Source organism: Pyxicephalus adspersus, chromosome 6 (assembly GCF_032062135.1).
Source record: "Pyxicephalus adspersus chromosome 6, UCB_Pads_2.0, whole genome shotgun sequence".
NCBI lineage: Eukaryota > Metazoa > Chordata > Amphibia > Anura > Pyxicephalidae > Pyxicephalus > Pyxicephalus adspersus.
Genome location: NC_092863.1, coordinates 65,970,132 through 65,995,383, shown reverse-complemented (window position 1 = coordinate 65,995,383; position 25,252 = coordinate 65,970,132). Strand labels below are relative to the sequence as shown.

The 25,252-nt window shown below is 36.5% G+C and overlaps 1 protein-coding gene across 1 annotated transcript in view; it reads right to left on the bottom strand.

The window, feature by feature from the left end:
- The window catches only part of EPB41L4A (erythrocyte membrane protein band 4.1 like 4A), a 130,291-nt gene that overhangs the window by 86,298 nt on the left and 18,741 nt on the right, over positions 1-25,252 (bottom strand). The window contains exon 2 of the mRNA XM_072413950.1: positions 2,553-2,657. Within this exon, the coding sequence (XP_072270051.1) occupies positions 2,553-2,657 (105 nt within the window). The remainder of the gene's footprint in view (positions 1-2,552; positions 2,658-25,252) is intronic.

Sequence of the window (25,252 nt, the reverse complement as noted above, 5' to 3'; positions counted from 1 at the left end):
AGGATTGAAAACATTTGCCAAATCATAGCAGATATCCACTCCAGGTTTTGCTAGATCATACAGGTTCTCCCATGATAGTCTATCTTCTCCAGTCTTGGAGAGCTTTAATGAAACAGGCTCTGTGCTTTTATACAGCATGCAGATGGTATTTCTGGTGGCATTTGGTTTCTAGAAACCAGCACTGTAAGGTATAAGTAGCTAGGACTAAACCATTTTATTGACCTGGCCAAATAGAATAATTCCATTAAAAACTGATAGATATTTCTTTTGATATGAATCATTCAATACCCGTTAGTAAATAACAGAATATTTCTTCGATTTCTTTGGGTGCAGCAGGGAAGTCCCATGACACAGCACACAATGCCATTATGATAAATGGGAAGCCCTTAGCACATGGCTAATTTTCATGCAAATAACAGGCTTTTTCATGTGACCAGAAACATCAAGCATAGCTAGAATTCCACACAACAATTAGCCATATGGTTTTCAGGGAAACATATGATGGATTGCTTTGACAATCGAATTTCCTGTCCACCTACTTTCTAAGTGGGTAACATCTGGAAGGGTGCCACAGTTCACAACTTTGGCACTTCATTCTACAATCACAGAAAGCTCTTTACAAGAATAAAATAACTCAGAAATATAATATAGACATGTCATTATTTAAATACATCATATTTTACTTTCTTTGTTAAATCTGAACTGCAAGCAATCATTTATATTTACAGCCAAACCAACATAAATTTGGCTTACCTGCTAATCCAGTGCATTCCAACAGACAACACAGAAGGGTCCTAAGACCTCCCCGCAGACTACAATGCATGTAGGCATTAAAGCTTGGCCTAGGACCTGGGCCACACTGTTTGTCTAATATTTCTGTCTATAAATAAGGTAACCACTCAGCCTTCTTTCTGTCAGGATGTTTCCAATAAACAACACATTGTCACTTAATACAGCCTTATACAGCAGTGCTTATTTCAGTTTGATGTTTCAGATTTTAGATTCGGAGTAATGCTGTGCATTGGTCCTGGACAAATCTAAATACGCTAGATACATTACATAATGATACAATTTTTTAAGGGATACCAGTGGTAAGATCTTTATAATATTTTCTTTTCTTTACTGAGGGTTCTTCAAAGATACAGATCACCATATCACACTTTTTGATATGTTTTATTGCAAAAGGAACATCACCTGTCCCATTCTGTAATAAAGCCTTGCCTGAATGCAGATTTATAAAGTGGAAAATTAGTTACGATTTAAGAAGTAATATTTTTCATTTTAATTTCATGGTTCACACCTTTTTAACTGGAGGTGTTTTCTTTGCCTAAATACTTTGGTATTTTTTAAAATAAATTAAATGTTTGTGTTAATATTAAGAAGCTGATGTACCTACTATGAGTGCGTAGTGATGATCACAACAAATAGTATATAATATGTACCCTTATCTCCTTTCCGTGTATGACATTGAAAAATAGTTATATTGACTGTCAATACTTTTCGTAGTAAATAACTGCAGTTTGCATAGCCAAGGTTTTTTTTAACAACAAAAAAAGAGACATGTGGCTGGCTTTTCCATTAGCTCAGCCTAACAATTGACTCTTATAGGCTGTATTGAGCAAGCAATAGTGGGTACAAGAGAAAGGAGGCATAAAAACAAGGGAAGGATGGGGCTTCACCATAATTTTGCCACGGAACTCCTTGATTTGGCAATACATACATTACATCAGCGGTCAAGTGGTCCGCACGAAAATTTTGGTGGTCCACAGAAAACTACCCTTTTTCGTTGTATTACATATACACATGCAATTACCCCCACACAATCCTGTTCCCTGGCACACTCACCTCACTACATTTTGCTTACCCATTCATTCGGACTTGCTGGGGGCGGGACAACCGGCTCTGGTCGGGCTGCCCCCCAGGGTCCTTCTCTTGACCCCGCTGATCATGTCCCCTGTATGGACACAACTTTTGTTGTGTCCCCTGCCCTGCGCTACTGTTCCCCCAGGATGCTTAGCAAGCAGATCTGAGCCTGCAATGGTAGAGTGGGCAGGTTCTGCCATCATCATGTCGCTCTGGGGGAAGTTTCTTCCCCTATGCATGACACACGGCTTCCTGTGCATGCGTGGGAATTAAAATGATGAATTTAGTGGTCTGAGGTCTGAAAGGTTGGCGACCACTGCATTAAATGACATTACTTGTCCAAATTATTCAGAGGAAAAAAACAAAAGTACTACAAATGCACTAACGAGGACCTCTTATAACTGAAACATCCAGCAGTTTCTAAGTAGATAACTTTCAGATAGGAGGGTTGGGGGAGGCTATAGAAACCAATTATCAACAGAAAAAATCTGAGCCACACAAACATGACATAAAAAAAATGAAATATTCAAATACATTTTTAAAAAGGAAACAATATATATAATAGAGTGATCCTAGTAAAATATATATTCAGGTTTTTGAATCCTTGTCTGTGCCGTAATACATATGGACAGTTGATATCACAGGGAAAACGTTCTGGTTGGACAAACAGAATGTTCAAAATCACTCACCGTTTGATGATTTCTGTCACAGTAGCGGAGCCCAAAGTAATCTATCTCCACAAGGTTTAGGTGACGGAATACGTAGTCCAGGACAACTGAGCCTTTCGTTGACTTCTGTGGGAAAGAATTTACAGAATCTATTGAGGAAAATATTCTTGGTTGTCAGTGTCATTCATGCATTCACTAGGTCTTTGTGTGAAAAGAGGGGATGTTTTATTGACCCGGAGTTACGTTTGGCCTACTCACAGCAAGAGACTATGGGCTTTGTGCTCCTAGCTTGTATTCACTTTACAATAGGCATGAAACACAAACAAAGGTGCTGCTTTTGTGTTTCACTGCTTGGCCTGACAATTGACATCTCTTTGTTTAAGTACGTTTTCTTTCCCATTCTATAAACTCACATGTTGCGGCACAAAAACACCTGCTGCTACAATTCTGCATGGAGGTTCTATGAATCTAGACTATAAAGAGCCTGGCATGACTGCATTCCTGAAATGAAAGCAAAATCCACTAGAAGCTTTAAATAAAATATGAAAATTGTACATGGTAACACTTTAGCAAATAATATTAGTAAACTAGTTGCTTATGATTAAACAAGCATAGATATTAGACTTGCCACACTCTTAATTTATCATAATCTGACACTGAGGCATTCTGTAGGCCAGGCTGCAAATATTATACCCCTCATAATCCCATCCTATACGCAAATCTGTATTTTTTATATCACACAATGACCTATTGTGCAGGCTGGGCTGTTCATTTTAATTTCTACTCTGCCCAATTTTTGCACCGTCCTCTACATTCTAATTCTACATTGATTCTGTGTGTTGTGCTGTACATTTTATATTACAATACCACTCCACTCTAAACATTGTGCTGTACCCCTCCCCCAACATTCGTACTTATCTTATTATCCCTGCCATGTCCTCTTCAATTTGTCATAACCTGCCTTGTAATTAGGCTGTTGTACAATAGTGTTGTTTGCATCTTTACCTGTTGGGGGGGCATTATAATTTTTACTATGGGGTTTTTGCTTGTGATTTTTACTTAAGTGCTAAGTGGGACATGCCTCCTGTATAGCAAGAATCAGTGCAGGTAACAATAGGATGTAAGATCAGCAGGGTGAGATCTTTTCAAGGAATAATGAAGGCAGGAAACCATAGAAATGATATAAACTGATTAAAAAAAACAATACAAGACCTCTCTTCTCTGGATATGCAACTTGCATATCTGTATAAGCAACACACTTGAAAATAATTGGCTCAGACAAGTCTCACTTACTATGAGGTGACAGATTCACTTTAATCTATTCGCTGTCAATGTGAAAACCCAAAATGATTAATGTGTTTTCTTCTAAGTGAAGATCAATAGGTTTTATTTTATTATAACATTTTCTAAAATGATTTTTGTATGATGTAATACTACAATTATCCTGTTTTTATCACCATGAAACCGGTTAAAGAACTTATCCATGTAATGCACACTATTTTGCCTGGTTAGGTCTTTATTACCAAACTAAATATAACCATTACTGTTAACAATTTGTCAGTGGTTAAATCGCTTATGAAAACTAAATGGATCATAATTCCCAACTACCAACCCTATAGATCCAAAATGTCTTCTTCCCATATTTTTGCTAAATATTCCTTCCTGGTCTCATGCATGGATCTCTATCAATAAATTTTCTATTTCACTGCTAAAAATGTTCTGTTTTTAAAGTGGAAATATACCTAATAACAAAAAAGCCACCAAATTGTAACACATATCTTGAACTACAGGGAGCGTTTCTACCCCTGACAACCTTGTCAGCTGAAAAAAAAAAAACACTCTTGTTGTGTTCACTAACAACCACTGAACCCTGATTTTATTGAATGCAGATGGAATGCCCCAATCTGGGGAACCCTCTCATGAATAATGACGAGCCAGGTACTTGTACACAGAAGCTGTCCCAGCATTCATCATTGGGCACTGGCACTGTTTTTATGTTCTACAAATTACAAGTATTTAGTATTAATTTGAAGAGTTTTAGAAGTAAAACTTCCGCTGCTAAAAATCTAAATATGGAGTGAAATTTTATGTAGAGTAGGGATTTTTAATGCTTTCTATTTGTTTTCTTTTTGTTCCCTAAAATATCATTTGCACTAGTTGCAGTACAACTGTCAAAAAGTACTAATTCTCTTCACTTAGGCATAATATCCTTTTTAATTTCCTGTTTTGTAAAGAGAACTGGAAGAAAGGGAAAATGCATCAGTGGTGAGAAACAGCAATATAAACCCAAGAGAGGTTCTAACTTATCCCTACTTTATCCAAAACTAGAAAGTTCTGAAGTTCTAAAATCGACTCTATGTGTAATAATGCTGCTTTTCCCAACATTTGTGTGTTTATATATGAAGAACATACAGCAGAAAGCAGTGCCAGCAACACAAACAGCAATGCAAGTTGTGAATCAACGCTGTAACCACTTTACAACCACAAAATAAACTCAGGCCACGTTGCCTTTTGTCCTAATGGTTGATAGGCAGACACGTTCATTCAAAAAGTGGTTTGAAAGGAGAACTGTGTGCCAATCTCTGTAAATTGCTTCTGAAGAACTATGGTGAGATGTAATAAGAACTCTTATCACTGCTGAAACATTCTTATTAGTTTCCATTATAAGAAGCATGGGGTAGCTTTAGATCAGTGGCTGGGAAGCATTACAGCCATACTGTAACTGCATACTATACGTCCATGTGAACAAGGCCTAGGAGACGGCTTTTTGTTCCTGGGCCCCATAGAACCCTCAGAGTTACCACAGCAGGTACTCTGCTACTCTCCCGATTCAATTTATTACTGATGTTTGTTTAGACTTAAAGAACTATTTAAATAAACATAATTTTTCAAGTCCGATTTCACAAGTGTTAAATCAGTCACAAATCGATTTTACCTGCTTTTATACCAATCATTTTTTTGATAGTTATTTTTAATTTTTTTTTAATAATTTGTGTACTGGTTACCAGATAATATAGAACCATTATATAGTGGATAAAACAATAAATATTTCAAGTTGACCATAAAGGAACAATTTTTATGTTGATCGATATATTGATTGAAAATAACATTGAATAGTGTAAGCCTAGCATTAGATAGATGTGGGCCACTTACATTAAGCAGGCTCTAAATGTTCTCTATGAAAATTGTTTAACTCTGGACAGCTATATTTACTATAATTCTGCCTGGAAATGGCATATTTGTCTGTGAAATGAATGGCAATTTAAGCACAAAGCTCTTGAAGTACACATGAATCTGTAATATGTAATCAGCCTGTACTTAGTGATTCCAGGGCTGAAGAACTATGAAACTTTATAGCAGAATACATTCATCCTAGATATCCATCAGCAAGGCTTTCAGAGCGTGAGAACAAAGGCTACTTCACAGAGCTAAAGTATAAATAATGTTTCAATATTAGTGGTATGGAGGAATCGTAGAAAGCCTGCTTTTAGCTTCAGTAACAAAGAGTACATCTATATCAAGGTTGATACACACTATACAAGCCATTAAAGATGGATGAAAAACATTATTCTGCATGGCATCAGATAATCGGCACGCTGTAAAATGACTAGGGAAAAGATGATACGTTTCAAATTAAATCTGGTAATTAAGAACAACTCTTAACATTCTAAATCAGTGGTGGTCAACTTGGTAAATGCATTGGTTTCTCAGGTCAGGCCCCTGATATGTCCTGATAATCGTATATTAAAATCTTGACTCAAATTACAGACAAATTGTTAGCATAATTTTAAGATAGGATGAAATCAGGCGCACACAGATGAAAATTAGTAATGATGTTATGCTTGCTTTTTTGCTTGACACTGTAAATGCACATGTCATTCACAGGACTCAAAGTAATGTGGGGCATACACATTCATGTTGGGAGGAATTTTTTTCTAATTTTTAAGATAGTTCTTCATTGGGGAATCTAGCTTTGGAATCTTCGGTAATCTGCTGGCTTGCTTAACTGTTTTGGCTACCCAAACGACATGACAATTTCCCAAAGGACAACACATCACTTTTACTGTAAACACAATAGTTCTAGCCCTGAACACTAGAAGGTACTACCAAGTCTGAGTGTGCTGCATTGGGTGAAAAAATTATCACATGATGTTACCATGCATCAGTGTGCATATAGTATCACTCTGCAAAGATGTGAAGGGGCCCTAGTGCACTGAACTGAATTCACTGTATATCAAATTACTTGTAAATTTTTACTTGTAAATCACAATAATTTACATAACTTACATTTACTTTGATTCTATGTTTATTCAACTTTCTTCATGTCTTTTTGCTCTTATTTATTAATAGATAAGATATTAGATATTAATAAACAGTGAGACTGACAGCCTCTGCAGGGCTTTCTGTACCAGCTATTATGTTGACTCCTTCCAAGACAAGAACTGGAAAGCTCGGATAGGCAGCCTCTGCTGCCTGTCACGTAAAGATTTGCATTATAGAACTGGGACTAGGCTTTACGAAAAAAAACTGTACTGGACAGCAGGGTGGCTCAGAGGTTAGCACTCTGGCTTTTTCAGCACTGGGTCCCAGGTTTGAATCTCAGCCAGCACACTGTTTGCATGGAGTTTACAGGTTTTCCCTGTGTTTGCATAGGTTTTCTCAAGGTGCTCCGGTTTCTTTCCACATTCCCAAAACATGAAGTTAGGTTGATATATTATTGATATATGACTGGGGTAGGGACAGCTAGTGACATAGACATGGACTTTGTAAAGTGTTGCCTAATATGTCAATGCTATAGAAATACTGTGTAATAATACTAGGAGGAATAGGGAGCCTGACCCCTAAAAGAGAAACACTAGCTTCCCAAATAAATCTGGCTAACTGATCTGGAACAAGCATACTAATTTGAAAGCCGGAGTAAAGTCCTGTTTTGCATGACTGTTCCAGGCCAGTAACTAATGGCAGTAGAGAATGGCAAGAGAATTATAAGGACTGCCATTGCTAACCTTCTTTTAGGAATACAAATTGTCTGGTCACCCGTGTCATTTTATCATGACGGCCATGCACTTTTGGTAGGTTAGCAATGACAGCCTCCATATACTTATAGTACAGGTTTCTTTAATGGTTAGCCCCATGTATTGTAGACACAAGATATTGGCCTACTGTCTACCAAGGACACGTTTCCTCTCTATCTATATGTGTGTATATTATCTATACACAGGCTAGCAGAATAATCCACACTGAACACAAGGTGACTTACATATATATATTTATATATATTTATATGTATTTAAATGACTTGAATGTTACAATTTTATTTTATTTTATAATTCTATTCTATAATTGGTTTAGACTTACTAACAACTAGTAAAGCAAGGGTCCACCTGATATTACCTGAATGGGCTGTTTAAGTAGGCTACTGCACTACAATGTTGTGTCTAAAGAACACTGAAGAGTGTTTGTACAATCAGATGGTGCAATGTTAGCATCCAGCCACAGATGGACTGTGTTTGTGTCGCATTTGAACATACTTGCAGTATATTACGTTAAAGACAACCAATCTCTCTTTTGCATGCAGAAGCAGTGCTTATGCCTTAATCTTACAAGACTGAACAAAATTTTTATAGCACAAGTTTCACAACTGAGAAAACAAGCAAGCTGCACTCTACGGTGCTCTTTTTCATAGGAAAGCACAGCAGTCATTCCCAGTTGGTCATTCATCAACTGATGAAAAAAATAATGTCAGGGGTTCTCTGTACACAAGCCAATTTTTAAGTTTAATTGTTTATTTTGGGTGACAATAATCTGATGTGTGTGCGAAAGGGCTCTAATGGAACAAAAGGTGAAAGTGATCTGATTGAATCCCCAATCTAAGTAAAGTAAGCCAAAAACACGTGCAAAGATCAGAAATCATTGAAAATATTCATGTGCACTTTATACAGATTTGATATACTACAGTGCATAAATTGACATTTTTGTTCGGTATTTGTCTATGAAAGTTTTATAGTGAACTTTTTTGGCATACCTTATTTGGGAACCAACTGTAAAATATTGTTTCTATTGAATAATATAACCTAGAAAACAATGGGTTTTAAGCCATTGTTCTGGTATACATTGAATAATGATTCTATTGGCTGCTAATTGTCAGAGAAAGTTCAACCACCGACCAATAGAAGTGATGAATGATGGCTATAAACCATTGTTTTCATTCATATCTTGTTATTGCACTTTATTCTAGCCATCTATGGCTTGCCAATCTACCCCATGCCCCCACCTTTGCTCATCAAGCGCAAGGTAACTAGTTTACTTTATTTTCCCCTCCCCTGCAGAACATACCACATGACCATACCTTTGTTCTGACTTCTTTCTGGTCAAAAGCCAGAGGCAAAAGTAACCAACCTGTGTAATCTGAGTTGCCTGAGTGAAAGCTTACAAAGGCATATGAATAGTGACAGCACTGGTGATTAACCTAGCAATGTTAATTGATCAACCATATCCAGAAATATTTCAATGATGTGGGATTTTGCTGATGCTACAATGGATATTATTGATATCACATTGTTTTTCCTGGTGTTTGATTGATTTCTGACACAAAGGTGCCTTGTATTTTGGAATTTCCCCATATATTATTCTAGGTTTTAGGTACTTTACAAAAGTAATGCTCTAGAAAGAAACATAAGAATTTTCTTCACTGGTGACAGGGATGTTAGCTAAGAAGTTGTAATGACACTTTTAAAAAGAAAGTGTATTGTTTCCACTACTTTTGCTGAAAATTAAAAGTTGAATAAGGGCAGCATGTATAAAGAAGTATTGTATATCTCTCCAAAAGTAAAATCAAGTGTCAAGTTTGACCCTATGACTACAGAAGTAGGGGGTGATATATATTTATTCGTTTTTAAAGCTATAGCTAGTAGTAATTACTCATAATAAAGATGTTACTCTAATTCATCCAAATTGGTCCCTGTGTATGAGACCTTACATCCAGCTTCTCCCTAAGCTTCTCCCACCAATCAGATTTAAAACAGAATCAAAGGCCTGAATGTGATTGGTGATACAAGTGGCTGAAGTGAACATCAGATAGCTTACATTAAGTTAAACAAAAAACACAATGTTAATATAGAAGAACTGCAGATAGACAGAGCTATTTCTGCAATACAATGTCAAAGCTCAATACAATGTCAAACTGATCCTTGAAATTCAAAGTAGCTCTCTCCGACATTTCAGGTATAAAAACAATGTAACATTTCAGTATCCAAGGACAATACTTCGCTCGCACACCTGTCCTCAAACCAAAACTCTTCCCTCTCCACTCTCCAATGAACAAGACAAAACTATGTTTATGGTTCCCATTCCATAATCTATCATCTCACATCTGGTGTCTGTGCCGGGCTTAAAGGTGCGTACACACTTCCAATTTTTATCGTTCAAAACGAACGACGAACGATCGATTGGGCAAAAATCGTTCGTAAAAAAAGTAACCAACGACGCCGACGAACGAGGAAAGTCGTTGGAAACGAACGACCGGACCGGCGGATCGGATTGGACGACGATCGTTGAACATCGTTCGTGTGTACGATCGTTCGTTGATCGTCCATGGGCTGAACATGCGTAATGAACGAACGTTCGTTCACTTTCCTGTCGTGCACATAGTTCCTCTATCGCTCAAACGATCGTATCTATTGTGTGTACAATATCTACGAACGATCGTGTCGTTATCTCTATGTGCAGGATCGGTGCTATACGATCGTTCGTAGATATCGTGCAGGATCGTTCGTCGTTCGTTTTCCAACGATAATAATTGGAAGTGTGTACGTAGCTTTAAAGTCAATGTTTACTTTACTAAGTCTTGAGTATTCACACTCTGAGTACTGAGTACTCTCAACAAGCATAATATGTATGTTGAGTGTTTTGCCTGTAGATTATGAAGCAGGATTCCCTCTCCTAGTGCCCAAACTGTGGCCCCTGGGTGCTTGCTGTGTGGCCTTGTGTGGCCTATGTACCAGCAGCAAGTAGTAAGATCTTTCTCTGCCAAATGTGATATCAGTGACTGTTATGAGAGATTTAGAAAGCACAAATTCAGAAGCACTGATTTGTAAAAGGACTGTAAGGATCATTTCCCACTATGGCTGTTTTTAAAAATGAACTAGTGATACAGTGTGTGTTGTCATGTGTTGTATTTGGCTTTTATTTGAATAGGCTGCCCAACATAACACATTGCACAGAAATGTAGTGCTTTTTAGATTATCAAGTTTATGAGAAAGCCTGTGACATATTTAACAATGCTAAGTGTTTACCTATAGAACTTATAACAGCTATTTTAGCTTCCCCATGTGTACCGCCACTCTGTCTGCTTATAATTTATATGACTTCCCTAAAGTTCTAACTTTTTCCGTCAGGTGAAAATTCCCCCAGAGAAAAACAAAAAGGAAGGATTTATGGTGACATATCGGAGCGCACCGCTACCTTTCCTTTCAATACAAAGTATTACAGGGCAGCTAAGGGAGTCTCTTTTTTCTTGAAACATATGGATGGCAAATCTTTTGAGATCTCCATGACATGTGTTAGAAAGAAAAGCATCCAATATTAATGTGGCATTTCTTGTTATCTTCCTAACTGGGGGAATACAGACTAAGCTGTAAAGCTCTTTGATAGCGATAGAAGGTATTAATGAGGAAATGAATGCCATCCTTTGCAGATGTGCCTGTTGCTAAGTGAGCAAAAAACATACCACCCATGCTTCATCTCATCAAATCAAACTTCCACAAACTTAATTACTACATAATGAATATGCCATTGCAAGTGAAATGCAATTTGCCCTCAGCAAGATAACAAAAAGTCAGCATGTAATTTTGAAACGCGTGATGTTGAAATTTTCCAGAACATAATTTTTCTCCTGCTGGACCTCTTTCACCTTAGCATGCCATCTATTTCTTGTTGCCCAAGGCAAAAAAAAGTCTTATGTGAATCCATCATTTTAAAGTATGTATGGAACATTTCCGTCTCTGCAGGCAAACCATTTTAGGCATGGCTGATGAACTGCATCAAAATTAAAGGAGAATCATCACCTTGCTGAATATAGAAGTACATCAGTGATCTAGTTACTACTAAGCATAAAACATCACACATGACAAAATGGACATAAAAACTCCCCTTTCTCCAACATTCCAGAGTGCTATCAGCAATATTGCTGGCACATTCAAGTCTTTCAGACGTCTGTGCAATCCATTGTGAATGCTGCCTGCCATCACTATTTGGCATGGCTTAGTGGAAGATCGGAGACTGGCAGGTGGTGCATCCACCCTGTAACTCCTGCAAAACCATCGGCATTAACAAAGTCAATGGAAAATGGTTTTGGAAGACTTTTGTTAACAGATAAATGTTTTTGAACAAAGATCTAAGTTAAATGAAGTTTACCACAACAGGCTTCATAAATTGTTAAATAAAAGTAACATTTTGCAGTATAGGTGTAAATCCAACCACTAAAAATCTCACAGGACCTAACATGTTAATCACAATTTAAAATTCATTATCAATATTGTTAAATCTGAGATTATAATCAAATAATACCTGGCAATATTGACCCTAATATTTTCTACTTCAGTATGTTTGTAATGGTGACTACCAGTGGCTGTTTCAACATACAGGCATGGTCAACTTTTCAGGAAACCCACCATGAAAAATGTCATGCAGCCTCTGCCAGAGTACATGCAAGTAAGCAGTAAGCGGCTGAAGGAATTCTAATGCATTGAGATGCTGCAAAGAAATGAAAAAGAGGTGAAAACATTATCTTATTTAAAAAAAATTGAGCTTGCGTATGAGCAGTATGAACAGTGGTTTCCTGTTGGGGACAACAGTGTTCAATGTGTGTATATTGTGTTTAGATTTGACTGCTTGTTGTCTCCTGTAACAGCATTGGGACAAAACTTGCACAAAGTGTTTTCCTGCATCAGTATGAAGCTTTAATGGCAATGTCATTAGGTATTACTTTTTTGAATGTATTTTTTATTTTTCAAACCAGGTATTATTTTAATGAAAGTACCAGATTAAAAACATTAAACTTTAAATTGGATCTGAACTTTAGAGATTCCTGACAGTATCATGCAGGGCCAGGGTTCTCATAGGGCCAACCTAGGTCTATGGTGCCATGGTAATGAGGGGCGTCCTTTCTCTGTAAGTATTCATTGCAGAGGTAATGGGGTTCAAGGGTAATTGTTGGAAAACTATAAGAAAGGAAAAGTGAGAATGAGAGAAGTGTTGCAAAAAATACTGAGGACAATGGGAAAAAGTGAGACACAGAGGAAAATGACAGAACAAGAACATATATTCTCTCAACAGAAAAAAAGGCAACAACAGTAAAAAGTCTAACTTGGCTTAAAAGACATTGGGTTAATAATAAAAAAGAGTATACCAAAGTAGGAAGGAAAGCATAACAGCAAGAGAACTGGTATTTTGAAAGAGTGCAGCAATGGCAGTCCTCATATTCAAAGCATTTAAAAGAAAAATACCTTTACAGGGACCAATCAGCATAGATGTTGTCTCACATGGGCCCTGCTGGGGCCAGCTCCATAGAAGCTGTGCTTGTTCATAGGTAGAGCACATCTGGCCAACAACATGCCTAGTCATATGTCGACCCTACAACTAGAACTGCTCTAGAACTAGAATGCACTAGAATTTAGAAAATGACTTTGACTTTTGTCCTGACACTGGTTAGTAGTGATCTTGATAAATTCCCTTTAAGCTACATCTGCTATACTATTTTGTTGTCCTAACAATACAAATTATAAACCCACCTAGTGAGAGCTATTTTTTGTTTCATATCTTTTATCTCATGAACATCTCAAAAGCACAACACTTGAGGCTCGGAATCAATAGTTTAAGATATTTTTCATTAAAAATCCTCCAACTTGTACAGCCAGCCAGAGTACATCTTAATGAAAGTACATCTTAATGGATGATACCCTGTACAGCTACAAAATCACAAAGAAGAACACTATGAGGTTTATTTAATAACAATTGGAATACTGATTTGTTGCATGAAAAGTAATTGTTTATACACTCTGTGTGCAACTAAAATGAATGAACATACTTTGACAGAATGTACTGTACATTTTTCTTTAATTAAAATTCTGACAAACAATAAACACATATCAACACCATTAAAATGTATATACATATTTTAGGATTGTATATCCAACAAGATTCACCTAAAATCTATATAAAAACTTGTGGGTAAGTCAAAACCTGATGTATGAAGCCCTTCTTCATAAAAGAGAAGTCAGCCAAACTAAGGGGTGTGAAAAAGGGGCGCATAAGAAATACCCACCCAGAGATGAACAGGTAACCAACTATCAGTCTGATATTGCTCCACGCACTTTTTTTGGCCATCCCTGTCCTTCTGAAGACCAGACTTTTCCCAATCTCACCAAGAATTTTATGAACCATTACCTTGACACCATGCACTCCCCATTAAAAAAAAATAATTACTACACTAAAACTAAAAAAATAATGATGTCCAAATCAAGATTTCATACACCAACTCCACATAAACCACAACTCCAAATCCACAAAATGGATACCCAGAACCCTCCAAACTTTTTTTATAATTCTCTTTATTAAAGGGGTGCTGAAGCAGGAAATTCTCCATAGACTCCTCTATGCCAACACATTCCCCTCTGGGACAAAATGCGCAGCCAGAGGGGTATTGCTTCCTATTGTACTTTATGTAGAGACATCCAATGAGGGAAAGCTAGGCTATACCCCTGATCTTTAAGGTTATTCTCTCCAAATTTACTAAATGTAACCCTTTCCCCAAAACAAAGCCTGGGTGATCTTTAAGGCCAGTAGTGTTTTGAAAGTGTTGGCTAGACCTGATATCCGCCAACGATAACTGACATGGCCCAAATATTTTCAGACCAACAAGCCAGGAGCTTCAATATATGACACCCAGATTTTTCACTGGCCCATCAATTTCCCAACATCAATGAAAATGCTTAAACTAATCTAAAACATTTACCTACCACTACTATTCCTACTACCAAAAGTATAATTTAAAGAAGAGCAGAAAAAAGAGGACTATTTGGTTGACCATTCCTATGTATATTATATATACCCTTTGGTAAAGAAAAAGCAGTTCCAAGCCCTCACATAGAGAGGAATTAGCAAGATACATATAAAACAGACATGAAAAACCAAAATCAAGATCAAGTAGGTTTTGATGAGATTATGAATGTACCATAACATACTTGAAAGATAATAAATAGACATGGGCTACTGTACTGAGAAGTGCACTACAAATAATGTAAATGTAAATAGATAGGTAATGCAATGTGCTTTTACCTTGTACTGCTATGAGTTTGTGAACACAACAACCATTATTATTCAGCACGTCCATTTGAATCACCCCATTTACAAGAGCCCTTTATTGACAGCTTTGTTCCTCAATACCAATACCCAAAAGCACTTTTATTGAACCAATAACTTTTATAAATAGGCCCTATGTGACATTTTAAACTTATTTGTTCACTGAATGCAGCCAAAACATGCTGCATTCTAAGTAACCTTTTTAACTTTTGGTTAAGACTGAATTATCAGCAAAATGGCTAGCTGATGGCAGATCTGTCCTCTTAACCTTTGCTATTCCTAGCAGAGCAATGGGAAGGAGCGGCTGTCAGCTAGACATTTCACTGACACCCTGTGTTAATTCACCTGTGTCAATCAGGAAAAGTTACTCATTATTCAGACCTTTCAGTAACTTAACAAGTAATGATGACTACATTTTTTAACTTGACACAATATAAAAAAAAACATTTTAATCTAAAAAGGATGATTAAAAAGCAAACATTGAACCTAGTTACCAAGTGGCACCATGAGGACACTGTGGGGGTAAATACTATACAGAAAGGAAGGTTGGATTTTTTTTAAGTGCAAGTATGTTTCAGATTGTTGTTTTCTTGCTAGAATTTTGCATTCACCCACAACCATTTTAATCCCCACACAAAAACAGGTAATTGTGGCCAATACTTTTTCCTAGGAAAAGTGGAAACATTGCCAAAGTCTAACATTTTAGCACTTTATAGAATCCATCTAAACTGTTTCTAACTAAAGCACAATTTTTGATTCTTTCAGTTAAATCTATTGATTCATTCATATATATGAGTAAGGCTGACATGTGTATAACGATTACCCAACATGTTTATGGATGCCTCACAGCAGATCTTTGAACTAGGATCGGGATTGACCACTATGAAAGTCAAGGCAGGAGAGCACAATGGAGTGAAGTTCACTCGTTCTCCCCTCTACCCTCTCCAAAGAATAGGAGCTGTGTGTATAGAACTTCGTCCATCACCATCTGGGATCATGAAAGATCATTTCCAGTGATGAAAATATAACAAATATATGTACCTAACTTTAGGCTTCAGTGTTCTCCCCAGACATTTTTAGCCAGGTGTACCATCCAACACTTTTCAGGAAACCTGGCTTTTTTTTGAGTTGTTACTGAAACATTGGGTCACAATACAGAGGCCGTCACCTTCCTATAGCTTCTTTTCACCCAGCTTAAAATAATCTGGAGAGAATAGTGGGTGGAAATGCAACCAAGACATATTTTTATATTCATAATACCTGGCCCAATAAATAAACTTCTTTTTATCTCTGAAAAACATAAACTAGAACTCTATACGTTCCCCTTAAATACAACTGATAAGAGGAACCAGAAAAAGTAATAGCAATAACTATTAAAAAGATAGCTGTGCAGTATGCTGTCAGCAATTACTTATTCAACCTCTGAACCTCTGCTTAAAGCCCAAATCCAAGCCTCCACAGTGCTCAGCTTTTTGACAAGATGTACGCAGCTTTAAATTAAGTGTCTAATGATCTTCTTGGCATTATAATTTAATACAATTTTAGAGATTAGAGAAATACACTCAGCAGGAGGAGGACACCCACAGAGCATTTCATTTTAAAAGAGAAAATCAAATGATATAAATTAGCTATGCTTTGTTCCCATTTATATTTTGTTTCTTATGAACTTTAAACAAGTTACAGGAGATTAATTTTAATCTGTTAATGTAACCTACTATAAGGTTAAAACTCCCATTTTTACAACTGGTATAATCCATGCCCCTTTCAGTCACACCCACAAATTACCAACAAATGTGACACTTTTTTCTTTCTGCAAAGGCATGCACCCGACCGCCTTTATCAGCCCATTCACCCTTTTTAACAAAGCTGTATTTCACTTTGGTGGACTTTTTGTTTTTTGTTAAACATTCACCGGGGTACACCTGCTATATACAAAAGTGGAAATGTAGAAATAGGACGGAGCTTTTAATATAACAGTCTGTTATTGTGCTATCTGTGCTTTCCAGAAAGCTATGCTTGTCTACTAGACAAAGCTATGCCTACTAGATTGTAAGCTCTTCGGGGCAGGGTCCTCTCCTCCTGTATCACTGTCTGTAATAGTCTGTCATTTTCAATCCCTATTTAATGTACAGCGCTGCGTAACATGTTGGCGCTATATAAATCCTGTTTATTAATAATAATAATAATAATAATTGTCAAGTAGCTGAGTTCTAAATTATTGTCTCCATGGTGAAAAGTGAAAGTAGACACAGAGATGAAGGAAATTTTACAACTAAAATGGGTTGTACATATATAAAAAAAACTAGGTTGAAAGGTATCTAAAAATCATGCAGTTAGGTTAATTGGCTTTTCTTGGACTGTGTTAATGACATATGACTATGGTACGGACATTAGATTGTGAGGCTCTCTGAGGAACAGTTAGTGACATGACTATGGACATTGTGTCAGTGCTATATAAATATTGGATAATAATTATAATACCCATTTACTATGATCTATTTTATTAATTACCTAACAAGAAAATGCATAATTTTGGGAAAAATTTACTTTCTATACAAATACCCACTTTACACTGTATTTACTATAATTAGCATGTAAGGACAAGCTTGAACAAGAAATGGAACAAACATGAACTCGGTGCGTGTTGTCCCTTTCCATAACAAATATACTCACATTTCTTTACTGTGAAAAATTAATTCCATATTCATTTTCAAACACCACAGTCTATACAATCAAATTCAGATCAGATTTCCTTGTTGGCAGTTGCCTGATCTGTTTGAAGCCAGCTTCTATAAAAGTTACCAAGGACACAAGGAGATGAAGTATATGGGTAAATGGAACTAACAGGACAATTACATACATATAATACAACTAGTTTTTCTTTTACAAAACATCTCAAGGTACTGGGCATTAGATTATACATGGAGTCTCATTTTAGTCTCTCTCTATATTTCTAATAAAAGCTTTGCTTTTTTAAATCTAGATGCTGCAGTCCTCCAGGTCCATTTGGAACAATGGTATCATTTTTCAAATGATAATGCAATTTTGTTATTAGAAAATATTGTTTTGTTGCTATAAGTGACATTGTGGAGGCTCCCTATATCCACAGTCGTGGTTCATAAAAGCTTTCTCAGTATGTGGTTTAAATCAGGCCTGTCATGCAAGGTTGGGCATGGGGACAGAGTCCTGGGGGGTGGCCCATGCCCAGTGGGCACTACAAGCTATAGGCAGCCTGTGTTGTGTGACTGAAGGTTGATCTTTCTGGCTGCCAGCTCATCATCTATCAGATTTTGCAGTATGTTACATTTTGAAGCAGGTATGGTCAGCTACTGGACTCCACTACATGCAGGAAACTGTCCACAAATGCCCCACTATTTTGGCACATGCGGCCTTTATATCAGTACATCAGTATATCAGGCATAGCAGACAAACTATATTAAAATCAAATATGAAGCACTAGTAACAGTGTGAAATTCTGCTATGTTGGGGTGTAATGTCTTGCTTAGGGGAGTTTTGAATTCCTGATGAGTTTAAAGGAAATTTCTGGTCATTCCTACAATTTGTCATGGCATCCTTTCCATTATTTATGATGCATAGATTGTTTGTTTATTGGAGGCTGATCTGCTCTGGGACTACTGCCACTGTCTCAGGTTTCAAACCCAGAACATTATAAAGCCATATTCCTTAAAAGAAAATGTAATTGCCTCATAATCATCCGCACTACCTAATCTACAGATTTCATTTTAGAGTTCCCTATGCCTAATTGGTCCTGAGCCTGTGGGGACAGTATATTGATCTGTAGGAAACAATTTTAGCATAAATGTTATGATATTATGTCAAGCTACACATTGCCATATTATTACCAGTTATTGTTCTATGTAAGAGGAAACACATTTAACTAAAAGAAATCACAAAGAGACACAGGATTCATTAAACGTAATTTCAGTGCCGACCTCTGTTTCCCTTTACTCTGGATGCAAAGAATGCTCCAATTACTATGTGAACTGGCATATAGGATCTGATTTGTGAGGATTAATGTTTCGACTCCAGCAACGCATAATTAACAAACTCAACCTCAATGCACTATATCCTCTAATTACAGTGACGCATAATGAGATATCATGGAGATCTTCAATAAAATCAGCATTAGATGAGATCCTAGAGCAAACAGTTGAAGACCAAATAAAAATGATTGAAAAATCTGTGCCAAATTGGTATAAATTAAAATAATATTAACATATAACACACAAGACCTGTAATCAAAGAGAAAGCAGTAATTCATAATTACTATATAAATTACTATCTTAATTGGTGGTTTGTCCATAATCCACCACCAGGTTCCAGGCTCTAGTATCAGGTAAACAGCAAGAATCTGATATTTTCAAAAAGCCCACTGCCCACTGTGTTAGAGGGAATGGCCATTTACTTTAAAGAAGAACTACTCAGGCCATTGTACAGTTAGCGGTACTTAGTCACATTCAGCTGGCCAAATGTAACTAGATAAATTGCATTACCTCCGCCACACAGTGTTGCTAGGAAGGTGAAATCATCATTTCCTGGTTTGGAAAAGAAGCTTCCTATGTTAGATGTCCATTTCCATTTTCCAGCCATTTCTTTGGCACTGTGTAATAATCTAAACCCAATTGGCAGTGAGTATTTTTCCTGGCTGTGCAGTTGGCAGAGGTTTGTAAATCACACAAAATCCTAACAAATTAGTGGATAATTATATATGTTTTTAAACTTAGCTGATTGCCTAGAACTCAGCTTGTACTGGCAGTATTGGAACTATCCAACACATAAAATGTAATGTTAACAGTTACATGGGTTGTATATAACAGTGCCACCATTTTGTACACCAGTTAAACACTACAGGTTGAATATGCTGTCCAAAAAATAAAAAACTTTTTTTAGTTCACACACAGTCGCATGAATAATAAATCTGTCCTGAGAGAGAACAGAGGGCCAACATTCCTGACCTTACCTACTCAAAATTCTTTATTCCTGAGAGCTGACCTTCATATATGTCCAACCTTACTGATTGGGGTGGGTATATAGATAAATATTTTTAACTTTCCTGATCTTCAAATTCATCCCAGGTCAGTGAATTAGCAAATCATTAACACATAATAGCCAAAAATAGGCATTGTTAGATAAGCTTTACATAGGATTGTCTATTATGACAAGGGCTTTATGACAGTGTTTCCAGCATGATGGGTTCTCTCTTTTGTGACTTTGGCGATCTTAAAAAAACCTTTAAATATCTCAACAATTTTGGACAAATCAAATTCCTACTCACTTTAGCATGACTAAAAGAGAAATGGGGCTCCCAAATACATGCTGGATCAGATATTTACAGCTTTGACTACTATCAGGCAATTTTTAAAGCTAATGTTTAGACACGTCTACAACCCCTGCTAAATCTGTTTTACCTAATTGGGATACATATACACCAATATAGTTCCTTCCTAGCCTGCAACTAGATAAACGATTACTAAATCCGTTGCTAACTTAGAAGACATGATATCTTAAATTCCACTTTTTATTCTCCTTCAGAAATGCCCAGTTAAGTCTTATATGGATGATTTCTTCATTGTAGCCCAATTATACTATACATTTCACAGTAAATTGCTTTCTCTAACAAGTGGTTTAAGAACTACCCATAGACACTAATGTCCTCTACCCCTGCCAATTCATATGTATTAGTTACACATTAAAATTGCAGAATCAAAGAAAGAAATGTTAACAATGTTAGATTTATGGGTAATGCCAATTATTGTGCAGAAATGTTCCTGAGAATGAATGTAATGCTTATTCCAATAGGTGACAAACTAACAAATAAATACATAGTCTACCTTGCTGCTTCACACACATAAAAAAATAAACCAGCAAGCCTGACAGATAGAAGGGTCTAATCAGCCCATCTTTCAATCTTGTTAAAAAATATTAACAGTAAATGTGCATTAAACTGCTGATTCTGCACTCTGCCATTGTAACTAGAATGCTCTTTGATTAAAGTCTAAACTGTACATTATAAATCACCTTTGGAACCTCCCATCAGACATTTAATCATGAAAACATCAAATGCTTTATATTCTGCATGAGCAGTTTGTCCCCCCCCCCCCTAAAGTCAAGCAATACAAGCAGATGTCTTTGGGACTCTTCATAAAAAGAACTACAGACAGTTTATCAAACTACTGGTCAAGAGCTATACAATAAGCTTTTGATCACCTGCTGCTGTACCTTGGCGATCAGATAGTCAGATCTTCAGAAAATGCCTTTTCTCTATCAAAATGCTTTTTTGTGCACAACCTGTCTAAATGGAAATCTCCTATCTGCCTTTTCTTTCCAGTGTATAGTTAGTCCTTCTCCCCACATATAGCCCACTTTCAAGTCTTGGTAAACTAAATTTCAGATTGCATGGAGATGAAGAATGCTAAATGATGGTTTAAATAAAAGCTAAATGAAACCCTCCATTGCTAATGACATGAATAAAATTAACTTTATTCAATTTAACAAACATTACCTACAACCTACTGTAGACCAAACAATAAAGGACAACACATGGTCTACACAGAAATCAGGTTATTTAAAATAAACATTCCCAAAATATAAAGATGAAATTGAAATACTGCTAACCCCAAAAGAAGAAGCATTATCACATTACAGAATTCTGGAGAAAATGCAGTATGCAAGCTTAACAAGAGAGCAACAAATTTCTGCTGACGTCCCAAATGACACACACATACATAGCCTCAGGAAAATGCTATTAGACTCATATTATCTAATACTTTTACCTGTGCTGTCAAGTCCTGAAACTGAGAAGAGGTGAAGGGTGTATACCAACCTTTGTGATCATGGAAACTTAAGGCTGCAGTTTAAAGTGATACACCCTATAATGGGAAAAAGTGCCTAGAATGTTGTATGCCCTGTATTTTTCCATAAATCTCTCAAAAATTGAAACACACATAGCATAGGAAGGGCTAATTAGTTCACAGACAAACATGCTTGGGCAATCTGTAGTCACCTGTCTATGCATATTTCCGTAGGAAAAATAAAGATCATTAAAAAGTCAGATTGTAACTAAATGTTGACATCTACAGTAACCAAAGTAAAGTCAAGTAAGTTGAGGAACTACACTTTTATCCTCTTCTGAGTGCACTACATTCAACATATTCTTTTCTTCTCAATGGCATGAATTCAGCTTAGATTAATCTAATTATTACTTTCACAATGCTCTTTTTCCATACATGAGGCTTGATACAAATAAAGCTACGTACACACTTCCAATTATTATCGTTGTTAAACGAACGACGAACGATCCTGCACGATATCTACGAACAATCGTATAGCACCGATCCTGCACATACAGATAACGACACGATCGTTCGTAGATATTGTACACACAATAGATACGATCGTTTGAGCGATAGAGGGAGTGACGTGCACGACAGGAAGTGAACGAACGTTCGTTCATCACGCATGCTCAGCCCATGGACGATCAACGAACGATCGTACACACGAACGATGGTCAACGATCGTCGTCCAATCCGATCCGCCGGTCCGGTCGTTCGTTTCCAACGACTTTCCTCGTTCGTCGGCGTCGTTGGTTACTTTTTTACGAACGATTTTTGCCCAATCGATCGTTCGTCGTTCGTTCGTCGTTCATTTTGAACGATAAAAATTGGAAGTGTGTACGCAGCTTTACAGAGAGATTATAATTTTAAGACACTTTTCCATTAAAGATTATTAAAAAAATGTTATATCCATTTTCCTTTAATATACATTTTATTGTTTTTTACAAATAAATGATACATGACAAATAATGCACAGAATACAATAAATTTCCTAAAAGAGAAAGCACAGCTGTTAGCCTCTACTTTTAACATTACAACCAAGAAGCATGACTAGCAAACCAAACTTTGATGGGTATGTTTATAAGAGAACTCTAAAAGCTCTTTCAGACTCACGATACAAAACCCTGTGGTTATCTGCTCCAGGGCATTTTGCAAACTGCTGAAGTGCCCAGAAGCAACAAACTGCACCACTATCAGTATGCTTGCAAGTGTTGCCCTTGCATTAGTGATGGCGGTGTGGTTCTTCTTCCAAAGGAAAAAAATCAACTGGACTGCTGGAAGCCACCTGTCACTTCAGGGAACCATGCTGAAACCCCACAGCAATGCAAAGCAACCACATACAAACAAGTGCACAAAATAATCCAATGGGAGCCTTTGGACGGGCAATCAAGAGTGCAGTAAACTTCTGCAGTTTAACAAAAGCCTGAAAGAGGTCTTAAAGTGTAATTGAACCTAAAAAACAAAAATAGCATACATGTAGGCTTTTCATCACATAACAGACATGCTATGAGTCTTCTCTATGAATTCTTTGTTGTATTTCTGCTGTTTTGCAATTTCATTAGCTTGTTCAGTGAATGAATTAATTAGCATCACCATTCTGGTGAACTCCTCCTTCTATCTCTCCCCTGCAATCTTGCTGGGACGCCTCCCATTCCCACCCATGGTGCCTAAAACATGTTTAGATGACAGCAGTCTATAATAATATTTTTATTATTAAAACGTATTTATATAGCGCCCTCATATTACGCCGCGCTGTACAAAGTCCATAGTCATGTCACTAGCTGTCCCTCAAAGGAGCTCACAATCTAATGTCCCTACCTTAGTCATATGTCTTTAATACAGTCTAAGGTCAATTTTGGGGGGATGCCAATTAACCAAACGGCATGTTTTTGGGATATGGGAGGAAACCAAAGTACCCAGAGAAAATGCTGCCCATATTACTGTGCAAGGTATTATGGAAACCAAATATAAAGATAGATTTTGGATAGATATAAAAATATTTGTTAAAATGCATTTACTTATTTCTACAAAACTGATGTTTTGATTTCTACAAATTTGTAGAAATCAAATGGGATTAATGGGACAAAAATAAAATGTTTTTTTTAAATAAAACCATATTTATAATTAAATAAAAATCATACTTTCTAAATACAGTGAGGGTTTAGTAGACTTAATAAAAATATTTTAAATCTCTATATAAAGCATTTATTTTAGTCGATTGCTGGATACCACTGAACAACCTTGGTCACCACTGTAAAAATGTTAAACAAAAAATATAAAGCTATGTCGGCTTGACAAGATAAAACAATTGTTTCTAGGTTAAAAAAATGCACACTTGAATTGAAATAGTTTCAGCCATCACATATAAACCAATTAGCTGCCTGATTACAAAGGAAGATGCTCTTTGAAAATGGTATCAGGACAAATAAAGAAAGCACACAGTAAGTACTCTATAAACATACACCTAAAGGTCATTCAAATAGGGAATCATGGTAGAAATTTAATACCCCCTTTCTCAGTGCTACACAATTCCAAGGAGACATGGTGCCACGAAGATTACATCTGCCAACTTATGACTTTTATTTTGCACAAGCTGCCTCAAAGGTGCTTGCTGGCTGCTAGAAATTAACATATTGACCCCATGCTTTATTTATCATCTAACCTTTCTTTCCTCAACCTCAGGTTCTTCAAGCCAATTATACAAATCTTTAGGCCTCAACATCAAGGTGAGGACATACTGTACCAGCATTCAAGACAAAATCCTTCCAACACTCCCACATTTTCCAACTGACTTGACAGCACTGCCAGTAAATGTAATGCTTTCAAGTTCAGTACAATAAAACTTAGACAAAATATAATTAGTTACACTTATTTTTTTTTATCTTAAGCCTTCAGCCTTCTTTTTTGTCATTCGCCCACCAAACCATTAAAACTTTCACTTCAAAGGGAGCAATTAAAAGTACATAGTCATGTAACTGAATGATTTTATGCATGGCTAAAAAGTTAAATGTAAAAAGCTTATTTTAAGAGGTCTGAACAAATGCTCCAATTAAGAAATATCCACTTCAAAAGTAATCCCCACAGTACCATACAATCTCTTCCTTCATTCAAAATAATATCAATTGTTAGAAACGTATTCATTTTATACGCCACTTGGGCACTGACAGAGTGCTATACAGATAATTTATAATACTTAATGTCCTTTCCATAAAAAAATGAAAAGCAGAAAATGGATTCTGTTCCTTAAATAATGTCAGATCAAGTAGCAAATAATAAGTCCTCAATATTAATCTGTCATCTTAATAAAACAATATTTCATAATTTTGCGCCTTTGATATTTTTTATTTTCATACTATAGAACTGTTAAACTTTTAATTAATTCTTCACTTCTTAGGGGATGGGTAAGTAAAGCTGGAAAACCAGCTCCGAGTTGGTGAAAGTTTATTCGGAAGGGAGAGACAGAAAATGGGAAATAGTGAAGTTTTTTAATTTAATTAGATCACAATA